At 38.6% G+C, this 14962-nt stretch overlaps 1 protein-coding gene across 5 annotated transcripts in view; it reads left to right on the forward strand.

The window, feature by feature from the left end:
* The window catches only part of LOC126469811 (fizzy-related protein homolog), a 170535-nt gene that overhangs the window by 85349 nt on the left and 70224 nt on the right, over positions 1-14962 (forward strand). For all 5 annotated transcript variants that reach the window (XM_050097088.1, XM_050097089.1, XM_050097085.1 and 2 more), the window contains exon 6: positions 4504-4692. In XM_050097088.1, coding sequence (XP_049953045.1) covers positions 4504-4692 — 189 coding nt within the window. The remainder of the gene's footprint in view (positions 1-4503; positions 4693-14962) is intronic.

The raw sequence follows: 14962 nt of genomic DNA on the forward strand, positions 1-14962 counted from the left end.
TAAGGAAAACATTAATCTATAACAGCAATGGTGACGAAGTAGGTCATTAAGCACTTGTCCACATTTATGCTTATGCTTGAACCACTTAGCTGTTGTGATGTTTTTGGTTTTAATTCAACGTGTTCATCGATTTTTGCTTTTTTCTAAGTGAGCACAAAGGATGAGCTCTCAAAAACGCATGTTTTGAACGTGTAATGTGTAGTCATAGCATGTTGGAAAACAGCTCGATTACCTTGTACCCAGATATCAATTTAATTTAATTTTATGAGATTTTACTTACCGTTACACATCTTTGGCTTTTTAAGAACTGTTGAAATTCATTATCACAAATTATTGCATAAATGTTGTAGTGAAAATTCAGTATTCCAGATTCTGCTGTATAAATGATCCATCTCAGTTTCATCATTATTGATATAGGCTTCTAGTGTCAAATATAACGTATCTGCTTCCACTACTAGGCAGAATACTGTTCAAAAAATAGTAGTGGTGATCTTCTTCTTTTTGTCTGTGCAAAACCTTCTGACTATAAAGAAAAAGAACCTGGTGTGCTAGGTAACAATCTTGAATAATTCTGTTTACTCGTATACTTCAACTCTTTTGACACAGCAATTAATTATGCTGTTCCAAAACCTAGTGCTGCTCCCAGCTTTTATTACTGTAATATACGAGGGTAATCCCAGAAGTAAGGTCCCCTATTTTTTTTTAAAGTATAGAACTCTGTGTGGCAGCTGGTCCCACTGTTATGAAGAGTGCTTCACACACTGTGTGTACAGCCGCACTGAGGCACTCAGTCTTGGCTTGGCAGCAGTTGAGAATGGAGCTCGCATTGGATGTTACCGCCAAGTGCGAACTGCGTGCAGTTATTCAGTTTTTGAACGCAAAGGGCACTGCGCTGATTGAAATCCATCACCAATTGACGGAAGTGTATGGTAAGTCATGCATGGATGTCAAAAATGTTCGTAAGTGGTGTAGAGAGTTTGCAGTTGGTCAGACCAAAATTCATTATGAACAAAGTTGCGGGAGACCGTCAATTTCTGAGGAGTCAGTGTTGAAGGTTGAGCAAAGCATGTGTGAAGACCGGCGGATCACCCTGGACGATCTCTGCACGTTGGTTGCTGAGGTTTCCCAAAGCACCACTCACAGAATTTTAAAGGAAACAGTGAACTACTGGAAGGTATGTGCAAGATGGGTGCCACGCATACTGACTGAGCAGCACATGCAGCAATGAGTTGATGCTTCCCGCACATTTCTTCACTGCCTCGCAGCAGAACAGGACAACTTTCTGGATTCAATTGTCACGGGTGACGAAACATGGGCATACCACTTTACACCTGAGACCAAGCAACAATCACGCAAGTTCATAACTTTCTGAACAGCATGGCGGCGAGCTGGTATGACATGGGCCTACAAAAACTGCCACAGCGTCTACAAAAATGCATCGTCAGAAATGGTGATTATGTTGAAAAATAGCTAAATGTTCAAGCTGTAAACTGATGTAAACCATTGTAGAAATAAACAGGTCTATGTAATTATAAAAAAAATCGGAGAACTTACTTTTGGGATTACCCTCATAGTATAGTAATTTACTTGTCCGAGGATCATTTTATGATGGTATGGGATCTGTCAGCTTCATACAACGAAAAACATAAGTCATACATGTCATAAACAGTTGTCACACATATATCAGGTGTAGAAGTATGAAACCAAAATTTGCTTGCAGTAAATACATTTCTGTTGTTTGAAACTGATAAACAATATTTTATTGAAAATAATCTCCATTGCTATTTAAACTTTTCTCCCACCTCTCTGGCAGGCTATGAATACCACGCCAAAAAAACAGTTCTTGTTTTTAAGCGAACCATTCAGTGAGCTATTTTCGTAGATTTTCATATGAATTGAAGTGTTGTTCAGTGAGATCGTGTCCCAGTGATGCAAATAGATGATAATCAGATAGAGTCAAGTCTGGAGAATACCGTATTTACTCGAATCTAAGCTGCACTTTTTTTCCGGTTTTTGTAATGCAAAAAACCGCCTGCGGCTTAGAATCGAGTGCAAAGGAAGCGGAAGTTCTGAAAAATGTTGGTAGGTGCCGCCACAACTAACTTCTGCTGTCGAATATATGTAGCGCTACACAGGCATGCTTTGTAGGCACAAAGATAAATACTGGCGCCAAAACCTCTGCGTCAGTAAATAAATTAAAAGAAAAGGTAGAAGAATGTAAACATTATGCCGTGTATTCTTTCGTCTTCGCTGCTATCTCATTTAAATCCTATCTGCCTAATATACCACAAAACTAGAGTCAGACAACAGCAGAAGAATATACGTATCATGTTTATATTCGTATTATTCTTATGCTGAATAGTGATACAGTCAGAAATGAAGCACGGCAACTGAATAGATTTTTAAATCTTAGGTGACTCTAATTTCTATGCAGAATGTAATGTACTAAAGAGGCATCTGCAAAGATTTTCGAACGGAGAAAATTTATCACTAAACTCTGGTTCAGAACATCTTCTATCATACGCAGTCTATTATTTGGTTCTTGTTGATCATTATCAAAGAAAGCAGCCGTGCAAGTAACAACAAATAGCAGTCTCTTGCCATTGTTTCGCTTATGAGACAATTCCTCTCCTTTTTTATTGTAAGTCGCGGTAGTGAGCACAAAAACAAGCCATGCCGCGAGCGGTGACAGGTCGTAAACACTCATTATCAGAATGCGACAAACAATACATGACACAATACAATACTGCACTTTCAGCTTAGAGTGGTGTAAACACCTGTAACAAAGAGAACAGCACTTATCAGATCAAAGCAAAATAAGCAATCGATTCAAACTAGACGAAGAACGTGAAAAAGGAACGGTACCCGTATAAATACGGACGGAGCGCATGACACATAGCAGTGGCTACTTGGTAAAGCTTAACTGTTAAGCTTATGACTCGAACCAAACTTCTGTAGCTGTATCTTCATCCATTCGACCTAAATTGTATCTCATGTTACACTGGACCTACTTTGTTTCGATTTGGAGGTGCGGTCTAAAACTTTTCTTTCACCTTGATTTCGAGTATAATTTTTCATATGTGGCTTAGATTCGAGTGCGGATTAGATTCGAGTAAATACGGTAAGCCGCATACCCTAATATTTCCCAACTAAATGTCTCGATCATTTCCCTGACCCGTTTTGCTGTGTGTGATGGGGCATTATTATGGAACAAATGACTTTGTGTTGCCTTTTTCCATATTCCAATCATTTTTCGCATAATGCTTGATTTAAATCAATCATTTGTTGTTGGTAGCGATCCCACCAAACACAGAGCATTGTCTCCTTTCCAAAAAAAATTCATCTTGTAGTGGATTTACATGGGTTGCTTGGAATCACCCATAATATACGACGCTTAGGATTCTCAAAATATATCCATTTTTCATCACCTGTCACTATTCGATGGAGAAATGACTTCCTTTTGTATCTGGCGAGCAGCATTTCACAAGTGGTCTTTTGATTTGCTTGCTGTCTTTCATTCAGTTCATGCGGAACCCATTTTCCCACTTTCTGCATCTTTCCCATAGCTTTCAACCGAAGAGAAACGGCTTTCTGCATCGTATTCAATTGTTCCATGAGTTCCTGTTGAGTTTAAGTATCATCTTCATCCAATAAGGCCCACAATTCATTGTCTTCAAACTTTTTTGGTGGTTTCCCATGCTTGTCGTTTCTCACTTCAAAATCACCACTTTTGAATTTTTTGAACCACTTGAAACACTTATCTTCCCCCAAGAGCATGTTCGCTGAAAACTTCTACAAGCATCAATTTTATTCTGCAGCAGTTTTCGTCAAGTGATAACAGAAAATCAATGCTGTCCACATATTGTAATTCGTATGCACAAAACTCGACATGTTTATGGGTTTGAAAGAGATACCGATGTACGGAACTTGGGCTACTGTGTGCTGACATTCGTCGTCAGCCGTTACAGGAAGAAAAAATGCACTGCAGACACGGTCTCGTGGGTCCTACACTGACAGCAAGCACCATCTATAGGGAAATTCTGGTTTCATACTTTTGCACCTGGTATATCCTAATGAAATACTGTGTTGCTTTACTTTTTTGTTTATTTGAAAGCACTTGTAATCAGAGATTTAATTGACATTATGTAATCTGACTGGATATATGCCATGTTCCATTACCTTCTGGTACGAGAGAAAAGGTGGCTGTAAAAAAAATGAAAATCAGTCCATTCAAAAATGTAGTATCATTATAAGACCATAGACAAATATAATTTATGTGTTGTAACTATCATTTACTATTGAAGTTAAGGTGGCATATTTACCTTTTTATATACTAGGCTTTGTATCTTGAGAAGTTTTTTATTGTTTAACAAATTGTGTTGTTCTTTTTGTCATATTGTGCCTCAGCGTCAGGAAAGGACGTAGTTCTTCAAGTAGAACTGTAGTGTTGAAAACTATAAGGTAGTAGAACATTCATTACACAAACACGTAACTTTGTTCTAGGTTCTGGATGCTCCAGAGTTGCAGGATGACTTCTATCTCAATCTAGTTGACTGGTCTTCGCAAAATGTACTAAGTGTTGGGCTCGGTAGCTGTGTTTACCTATGGTCTGCCTGTACAAGCCAAGTTACAAGACTGTGTGACCTTACGGGTGATGGAAACTCTGTAACATCTGTGGCCTGGAATGAAAGGGTATGTTGCAAATGTTCTGGGCTATGTTTTTTCATGTATACAAATCATTATGCCCAGTAATGTAAATTTTATAAGTAGAAATACATATATTTTGCTATTTCTGTATATCTGTGTAGTGACATTTGATGTGAAATATGGCGCCACAGTCATGTGATGGAAGTAGAAAATCATATGAACATCAGTTCTCATCCAACTTTGGTTTATAATATAGAATGGGCACAAATGCACGGAAACACAAATATGTAAAATAGAATGAGTTAACAAATTTAAACCATACAGCAGAAAGGATTAGAAAAATGTTCAGTAATTAATAAAGTGGAAAGAACATTTGAATAACAATGATCTAAAAAGGATAGATTTCTACTCCCCACATAGAGGAGGCATTGAGTCACAGACAGACACAATGAAAAAGACTGTTAAACATTTAAGCTTTCATGTGTGAGAAAGAGTCATGCTTTTGTGTGTGTGTGTGTGTGTGTGTGTGTGTGTGTGTGTGTGTGTGTGTGTTTCTGTTTCTGTTTCAGGAGGAGGACTTTCTTCTCCAAAAGCTTAGATATTTAGCAATCTTCTTCGTTGTGCCTGTATGCGACTCAGTCCCGCCTCCATGTTGTGAGTAGCAATTTATGCTTTTGATATTGTTGTTATTCCATGGTGAATGTTATATTATTGGAAAGAGCATATGGTTTAACAAAAATTTCAACAAGGAAAGCACAACTAGGAATAGAAAAGTACAACACTAGACCACAGTAGCAAGACCATGATGTTTGTTTGCATGTGAATGCTTAAGCTGCTCAGAATATAGATACTTAAAAGATGTATTATTAGAAAAATAGTGGATGCAATACAAACTACAGATGGCTGGAAAATAAGAAATAATGAGGATATCTAGCAGAATATAGAAAAGTGTAGTTTAATCTTCTTTGGGCACCAGTATCAAACAAATGATAACAAATATTCATGTATTTCTGGAAAAGAAGTCAACAATCAGAAATGGCATAGACAGAAGAAATAAAAAGATGATATTGGGAAAAGATGAAAGAGTACTGTAAAAATAGAAATTAACGAAGAAGGAAGAGGAATTGAAGTTGTTGGGTGATATTAGTTGTTCATTATGAAGATAAAGAAGCTGGCATTATGCTAATGACAGAAAATAAAAACCAATTTGAATATTCCACCTAAAGATAAGAAATTATGAAAATATTGGTGGGGGTCCTACAGTTTCTGCCGCATCCCGCATCTCAGCCCCATTGCTAACCCATTTTGTATGTATGGAATGGTCAGATTTCTATTCCTCATACTCCTTTCTCTCTCTTGAACCCACTTAAGTTGTGATCTTCCTCTGCGCTTTCTGTTTGTTGGTCTATATTCAAATAAATTTTTGGGTATTCTTTCGTGTCCCTTTCTAATTAGGTATCCAAAACCAAAACAGGTGTCTGTGTTCTATTTCAGCCATTATGGTATACTTATTTGTTCTGTGTTTCAAATGGGAGGTCCTTGATGCATGTCTTAGAAAGTCTATTTCTACAGTTTTTATCTTCTTGCAGTTCTCCATAATTGTACAGCACACCAAACTGTTGATGGTAATTGTCAAGTTTAGTTTTTAATCCAGTTTTTCTGGCCCACGAAAGGCAATGCAGTTTTGTTATTACTCTCCTTCTTGAGCTCAGTCTGTTTCCCGAGTCATCTTCATATGTCCATGTGTATTAATTATGCTCCCTTTACTGTTGTGCTAACTTCCACAACTATCAATGGCTACATTTCTGAGATTTCAAGATCTATTGATCGTGTTCCATTGGTTAAGCATTCTCTCTTCTTGATATTCAGCTTCAGTCCCCATTTACCATATTCCTCTATTAATTTTCTCACCATAGAGGAGATATTTTCTTCATCGGTGGCAACCAGCATCTGGTCATCTGTGATCTTACATTTTGGTCTTCAAACTGAATTCCCATTATAGTGCATTTATTTTTCCAGATGTATTTTGAATAATGTTGGAGACAAACAGCAGCCTTGTTTCAGTCCTTTATTTATTTTAAACAATTTAGAGATATTTTAAATGATTGAAATATTGTACCCATATTCATCTGTGCACATCCGTATGTCTGTTATAAGTGCTGCTTACACGTAATGGGTCCGTGCCATATAGTTTCAGTGCTTAGAACAGCTTGGTTAATGGGGCGTTGTCATATGCTTTTTCAACATCTTTGAACACTAAATATGTCTTCAAATTTCTTTCATACCTTTATTTCTATCAACTAGCATAGGGAGACTATATTATCAATACACAATCTGCTTGCTCTATATCCACCGTCTTCTTCAGTGTCTACAATTTCTGTTCCAGTTCTGATTCTCAGTCTTCTTGTTGAGCTAGTTACACTCATGCCTCTGTAATTATCACAACCCTGTTGCTTTCTTTTTTGTACATAGAACTTATTATTGAAATATTAGAATCCTCATTCCTTGTCAGTTTGTTAAAGGATCACGCTGGCATTTGACAATCTTTCCTGCCTCATTCTGCATCACTAGTTCCATATTCACATTACCTGCATCTCTCAGCTGATACTCTGCCTGTTTGTACTGATTTCTATTCTCACTCAGTAGCTTTTTGTAATACTTCTTCCACTGCTTTATTCTAATTATTGGGAAATCCAGGCATCTCTTACTTTGGTCTCTTCCATATAACTTCAGATCTCCTCACATTTTTTGTCCCACATCACCTGTTTTGCTCCTGAAACTTATTTTATAACCTCTCTGTTGCATCTTGCATAGCACTTCTTATCCTCACTGTCTTGTCTACTTAACCACTTTTCTACAGTTGTTGTCCTCTTTCACCATTTCCTCAATATCCTTTGTCGACCATTCTGGATTCCTATTCTTAGAACTATCCTTCATTCCTAAGGCCTCCAATGCTGCACTATGAATGCACACTTTCATCTCACTGTACAACATTGCTGCCATGGATTTGTGTGTGACCTAATATATTTAATTTGTAGGCCAATCTTGTGTTGTACTGGGCAAGGTGGCGCATTGGTTAGCACAATGGACTCGCCTTCAGGAGATTGATGGTTCAAATCGACATCCAACCACACAGAATTAGGTTTTCCATCATTTCCCTAAATTGCTTCAGATGAGTGCCGGCATGGTTCCTTTGAAAGGCACAACCGATTTCTTTCCTCATCCTTAAAAAAATCTGAGTTTGTGCTCCATCTCCAATGATCTCATTGTCGATGGGACATTGAACCCTAATCTCATCTTGTACCATATAGTCCTTTATGCATCTCAAATTCCTTGCAGATTGCACCTGGAGTCTCTCCATTGCAAGTTAGGTGTGAACAACTGCTGGCCAGTTAAGCTGCACATGTTCATAGTTCTGCTGCGCATCCGAATTACTGTCTCCATTTCCCACCCATGGCGGTTCATCTCCCCCATTGGCGGCCCAGGTCAGGGCCTCCAATTGCAGTTTGTGTCTGATTCCTTCTTTCCGAACTGGAGTCCTTGCTTTTACCACCTATACTTGAGGTCCATTCCCGTACACCTCCATGGTGTACACCTACGCTGCGGCTTTGCCTGGACCTTTCCCATATCCCTAAGGACTCAGTTAACCCCATGGCTCTCCACTGCCACTTCCTCTTGATTCTTGACATTTACCGAGGCCATGAAGTGGTTTACACTGATGGCTCAATGGCTGATGATCATGTCGGCTTCATGTATGTCCATGGAAGTCATATTGAACAGCATTCCTTGCCTGATGGCGGCAGTGCTTTCACTGCCGAGCTGGTGGCTATATCTCGTGCTCTTGAGCACACCGGTTCATCCCTTGGGGAGTCATTTCTTCTGTGTACTGACTCCTTGAGCAGCCTACAAGCTATCACCCAGTGCTACCCTCATCATCCTTTGGTAGCGACCATCCAGGAGTCCATCTATGCCCTGGAACAGTCCAGTTGTTCAGTGGTGTTTGTCTAGACCCCAGGTCATGTCTGAATCCCAGGCAACAAATTTGCTGTCGGGCTGGCCAAACAGGCTACACAGAAACTGCTTATGGAGATAGGCTTCTCTGCAACTGACCTGCGTTCAGTACTACGCCACAAGGTTTTGCGGCTTTGGGAGACGGAATTGCGTAACCTCAGTACCCACAACAAACTGTGTGCCATTAAGGAGAGTACGAATGTGTGGAAGACCTCCATGTGGCCCTCTCACAGGGACTCTGTGGTTTTCTGTCGCCTCCGCATTGGCTGCGCTTGGGTGACACATGGCTACCTCCTGCGTCATGATGACCCACCTCAGTGTCAGTGCGGTGCCCAGCTAACAATGGCCCATATTTTGGTGAGCTGTCCTTCTTTGGCCGCCCTGCGACGGACTCTTCCGTTACTGGACTCGTTGCCATTAATTTTAGCTGACAACGCCTCATTGGCAAATTTTTTTTTTTTTTAATGTTTTATACGTGACGGAGGGTTTTATCATTCTATATAAGTTTTCGCACATATCCTTTATCCCTTTGTGTTCTCCATTCTAATGCTTTTAGGTTGGATGTTTTAATGTGTCGCAGAGTGACTGGCTTTTCCTTTTTATTCTCGGGGCCAGCCAGCCACGGTCATCTGCTCTCTTGTTTTTATCCCTTCCACCTGTTTTTTGCTTCTCTCTGTGATTTTCTTTTCCTGTTTTGTCCATAGTAGTGTTGGTTGTCCTTCTGTCGTTCTTCTGGTTCTTCCATTCTCCTATTATTGTGCTGTACGCCTCTTTTCTTCTTTCCCTTGTGTAATTATTTTTACTGGGAACAAGGGACCGATGACCTCGCATTTTGGACCCCTCCCCCTCCCCCTTCCCCTTCCCCTCCTTGAAACCAAACAACCAACCAGATTGCACCCAGTTAAATTTATTTCGGAGGAATCCAATAAGTCACTATGTGTATTTATTTTAGTGCAATGAGCCTCACCCTTCGACTGACATGATGCTGTGCTGCCAAAAATATTTAAGCTGTTAGGGAAGTTCATGTTTCAAAAATCTGTTAAGTGTGTCCTAAAATATTTTATTGTTTTTGTGCATTTATATCCTGTGTTACACTAGATTTATAGTCTACAGTGTAAATATAACACTGCAAATTTTTGAAAAGACACGTGTCAATATGACTATGTCTGTACAGAATCATCATCTTGAATTGATGTGGAGGAGGCTACACTAGCAATTACTGAGAGTTTGTCATGCACACAGTGCCAAGCCGTGGCCCAAATTGGCACAGCAATTGACGTCTGAGGCTGCCTTCTATTCCGTATGGAAATTGCCCAAAGTGGTGAGCATTGCGTGTCTTGCATGCAGGGTGAATGGACATCTCGTGAATTGAATTGTGCTGTTGTCTTCAGATGTTGTCCAGTGTATTTGTTCAGATGGTTGGTGAAACACCTAGATCGTGAGATCACTATGTTTAAGAAGTGGCTACTCAGCTAACAAAGTATATTTTAAGTTTTGTAACTTAATCTATGCCATCATTACTGAGGTGATTATGCATAAGAAGTGCCTACTCAGCCAACAAAGTGTATTTTAAATTTTGTAACTTAATTTATGCGATTGTTAGCTCTGGTCATACATTTTGTAGTATTCCAGATTGATAGAAACAGTCTTCTATGCTACAGTCTACATTTAGTCCAAAGAAATAATTTGCATTCTCGCTGGTTGTATATACTCAAGAGAAACTGTCAAGGAAAAACTAGTAATAAATTAGGGGTATCAAAGTGTTGAAAATAGATAAAATGACTGGTTACTGCTCTTAAAGACAACAACAGTTCTAGTCGCTCAAGTGCTATGTTTAAGTCTTGAGTTTTCAGAAGCAGGGACTCACCCTTCTGGAAAATAGAAGAAAAAGGAGAACAAGGGAGATGTGTGGAGGAATTGTCCTCTTTTGGATTTATTTAACCCTTTTAGTGCCAGACGTTTTCTCAAAAGATCATGTTAAAAGTGCCATGCGATTTTAGAGTAAAATGCAGACCTCTGCCATACTTGCAATGAAATCTAAACGAATGCATAAAGGAATGTAATTTTTTTAATTTTTAGGGAATGCTGCTGGCTACAGTAATATGTGCAATACACCTTGTCAAAGAACATATTTTCAGAGAAAAAAATTATTTTCATGATGGGGTTTATCGAAAAAAATTAGAACTTTGATTTCAGTTTTCTCTGAGACCCATCAAATGATGACATACCCAAAAATTTCAGGTATATATGGAATCTCTGTAGTTTCCTTAACAAAAACATCATAAGGGAATACAAAATTTTATATTTAACTAAGGAAAAAATCAAAAAGAACATAACATTACAAAAAAAATTGGTTTGCTCAACGTGTTCTCAGTTCTTCAGTCATAACTCACTGACAATTGTGAGGTTGCAGTTATGACAACTACTTGCACACATGCTGACCAACACATGAAGGATGCAGTCCTTTCTTGCAACAAACACATACTGTTCGTGAACGCTGCTTCTTAACCTTCATAGAACAAACACTACAGTAGCGTTCCTTTCTCCCCAGAAGAGTCTCTACACCATATACTGTTGGAGCAGGTACATTTATATCTATTGCACTTGTGGTTGCAGTCCTTGCCTGAAACCACTGTTGAGAAAGTTTGCAAATGACTATGCTGTTAAACTTCAGCCGTGTCAGTGGTTTGTTGCTGGGGTTTAGGCTTTCCTTATACAAAACATATGCATTCAGCAACATCCTGGCAATTATGCTGAACACTACCTTCTTCCACATCATGACAGTCCTCCTCTCATCTAAATATCAGTATGCCATCATATCAGATGAGTCAATGCCACCCATATACTTATTATATTCAAAAATTACATCTGGTTTCTTGACCGACTGTCTATTGCAAATTGTCTTTTCTGATGATGTAGCAGAGGATGATGTACTCACAAGAAGGACTGGATTTCTCTGTGATTTCTTCTGTCTGAAGCCACAGAGAAGTATAAAAGATTTCTCGATAAACTTTAGCTGACATACAGCATAATTCGACAGAAGACCATGTGGCAGAAATTTTCTGTTTCTTCTAATTGTTCCTGTTAGATAAGTGCCGACTGAATACAGCTTTTCTGCCAGAGGAGTAGATGTAAAAAAGTTATTGCAAAACACATGGTAACCTTTTTGCATGTGGCTCCCAAGAGCTAGTAGTTTCATGACGTCTACATATCCCAGGCCATTCCCTTTTATTTCGTTTTTGTCACCACCACTTTTTGTACCACGGTATGCATAAAACCCTAGGCAGTAATTTACTACTGAATCACATAGCATCCAACATTTGATTCCCCATCTGTGATGATGTTTATTGGGACGGTACTGGATTAGCTGTGAGTGCGCCTTTGTCCCAACAAGACTTTCATGAACACTCAGTTGCTGGTGTGGAGTGTAGTAGCGACGGAAAACGTTGTTGACAGTATCCACCAACACTTGAAATTTGGCTGTTGGATCATATAATGGATGACCAGGAGGGTGAAGTTTCGAATTGTCTACAAAATGTAAGAACCGCAGCAACAACTGAAACCTGTTGCATGAAAACATTTGTGAAAACCACGGTGTCAACAGGTTTGCATCAGTTGACCAATAACTAAAAATCATCGGTCTTTTTATCAGTCCCATATTCAAAATCACTGCTATAAAAGCCCGCATTTCTGCTACAGTTGTTGGTTGCCACTGTTTGATTCTCAAATTTGGCGATAAATGCATTGACTAAATCACCTGGCGAGCGTATCTGTTAGTCTCAGTCACCATAATCGTAAGAAGCTGCTGCGAGAAGAACAAATTGAAAAAATCAAGTGGTGCGGCATTTGCTGGTATATGTTTAGGGCCTCGTACTTCTGCATACACAAAGCTTGGAGGGGGCGGATTATCCGATGCCTCATCCATTATTTCAACAAAAGTATTTGCACTGCAATTCAGCTGTGTTTGGTCATCGTCGTCGTCATTTGCTGATGCACAATTGTCACTTGAAGAAGAAAACGACGAGTCCTCTTCTCCACCGAACATCTCATAATCTGATTCACTTTCTGCAAATCCTGCAAATTCATCTTCACTTCCACTACTTATCATATTATTGTCTAAATCACTCGTATCGAACCGCAACTTCTTACTTGACGACACCATGCTGCCGCAAAATACTCAGTAAATAAACAACACCAAATAAGTTTATTTTACTCGAAATATCGTACTGACAATCGAAAAGAAGATCGATATGCTGTGCCTTCGACCTTCCTTTTGTGTCTTGGCTAGGAAATACTAACAACTTTGCCTTCAAGCGCGGAAAAAATGAATGAGAAGGGCATCATGATCAGATCATTACTGGCATTTTTCGCCGAAAATCTGGATCACGATGAGATCATATTTGCCACTAAAAGGGTTAAAGCTGGTTTGTAGTCCCAGGCCAAGAATAGAATACAGTAAAATAGGAGGGTTTGGAAGTTTATAATGTCATACTAAGGACAATATTTTAGATAAAACAAAGAATTTACAACAGAGCTGTAGAAAATAGGGTGGTTAGTGAGTCACAAATAAGATGAAGAGAAACTGAGATGAGAAATTTAAGCAGAGACATCAGATATAGGAACTAGCACAAAAAAACATTGGGTAATTCAAAATGAAGAGATAGTTAAAAATTCCTGACGACAGGATCATTCTGTTTGCCATTGAGTAGAGATGGAATCAAAGTTTTAAATGCTTGACTGCAACAGTTATCCACTCAGGGATCTTTTTTATAGGACAATGAAAACGCCGTATCACAAAATTTGTGTGCTACAGTTTTCAAGTCTAGTATCAATGTTAGCATTTTTTCAATAACATGTTGCTTTTGATAAACTATATGAGATATATCTAAGCTTGTATGTTTAAAATATTACTCCTGAAACTATCTTTTATTTTATTTATTGGTGTTTCGGCCAGTCAGAACAGTGCATTCTTCACCTGTATTGGGAAGTTTTCACCCTGCACTCTGCACACCAAGTGATTACAATAACAGAGGAATACAGCCAAGATTGGTGCAAAAATAGCACCCAGTGAATGTCCAGTTCAGGCCAGGGTGGTGTGAATTTCATGAAGGACAATGAGATGAGCAATCTTCCGTGCAAAGGCAGCTCTGTGGCTTGGCTTAGACTTTGCTTTTGCTGTATTGGCATATTTGAAATATACAGCTAGTACTTTGCTGTTTCCTCGTCTGTTTATGGTTGCAATTCCAGTGCCTGAAGACTACATTGTCACTACTGCAATTTAAAGGATACATTGTTTTAAAATTGACGAATTGGTTGAAAACAGGAACAAGAGATTTAATAAGCTCATTATTTTCAAATACCATTTACAAAATGGAAGCTGAATCCTAATGTAATTGTCTTCTCTGCATGACTTCACTAACACCTTTTAAGCCCAACAAAAAGCAGCAAGTATTTAGTTTGCCACTTTAACAGATTCACTTGTTAGAAGAACAATGAAATTTTACATCAATCAGTTCTTGCTTCATTGTGATGCAACAATGAATAGTCTTGGCACACTTAAAAAATGTGACTGTTAAACACTATTTCTCCAAAAAAGAGATACAAGTTGAGTATTGATTCTTTAATTTACTCAAAACAGTAACTATTGTGAAATTAGTCACTTGTGCCAAGGCTTCCATCAAATGCTCCACAGATCTCATTTTATAATTTTTTACGTGTAATTCATTGTGCTGCCACAGCTGTTTATACTTTAAGGCATATGTAAAATATAAACCTTAAAATCATAGTTTCTATTTTCTTTCTCTTTTATTTTTATGGGCTGCACCCATTTTTCCTCTTTTCTTCATAATCTGAAATTCATGGTTTACCAAGTTCAAGAAATACTACTGCAAGCTGTATTGCATGAAGTGGCGTAGTGGTTAGTGTTGATGACTGAAGTGCTGCAGGTCACCAGTTCAGACCAAACCACCAACAATTATTTGTTATTTAGTATTTATCATTTCTGGAAGGTTCTTGAAATCTCTTATGTTTGTTATGTTTGTATAAATATCAGCATTATGAAATATTCAGTGTTCATATAAATAGCTGCATTCTCCATCCAGTAAGTCAGTTCTGTTCTGGCTGTACGTTGGTGTCAGAAATTAATTTGCTTCCAGTGCTAAATGATGTAATTCATTGGCAACCCTACCTTCGGATTTGGACTTGATTGTGGTTTTGATGTGATATTGTTTGGTAGAGATGCTGGGAGCTTCAAAACATCCACATCACTGTGGTCCTAATTAGGCAACAAAAAGCTGTTGCCTAC

Source organism: Schistocerca serialis, chromosome 3 (genome assembly GCF_023864345.2).
Source record: "Schistocerca serialis cubense isolate TAMUIC-IGC-003099 chromosome 3, iqSchSeri2.2, whole genome shotgun sequence".
In the NCBI taxonomy this organism is placed as follows: Eukaryota; Metazoa; Arthropoda; class Insecta; order Orthoptera; family Acrididae; genus Schistocerca; species Schistocerca serialis.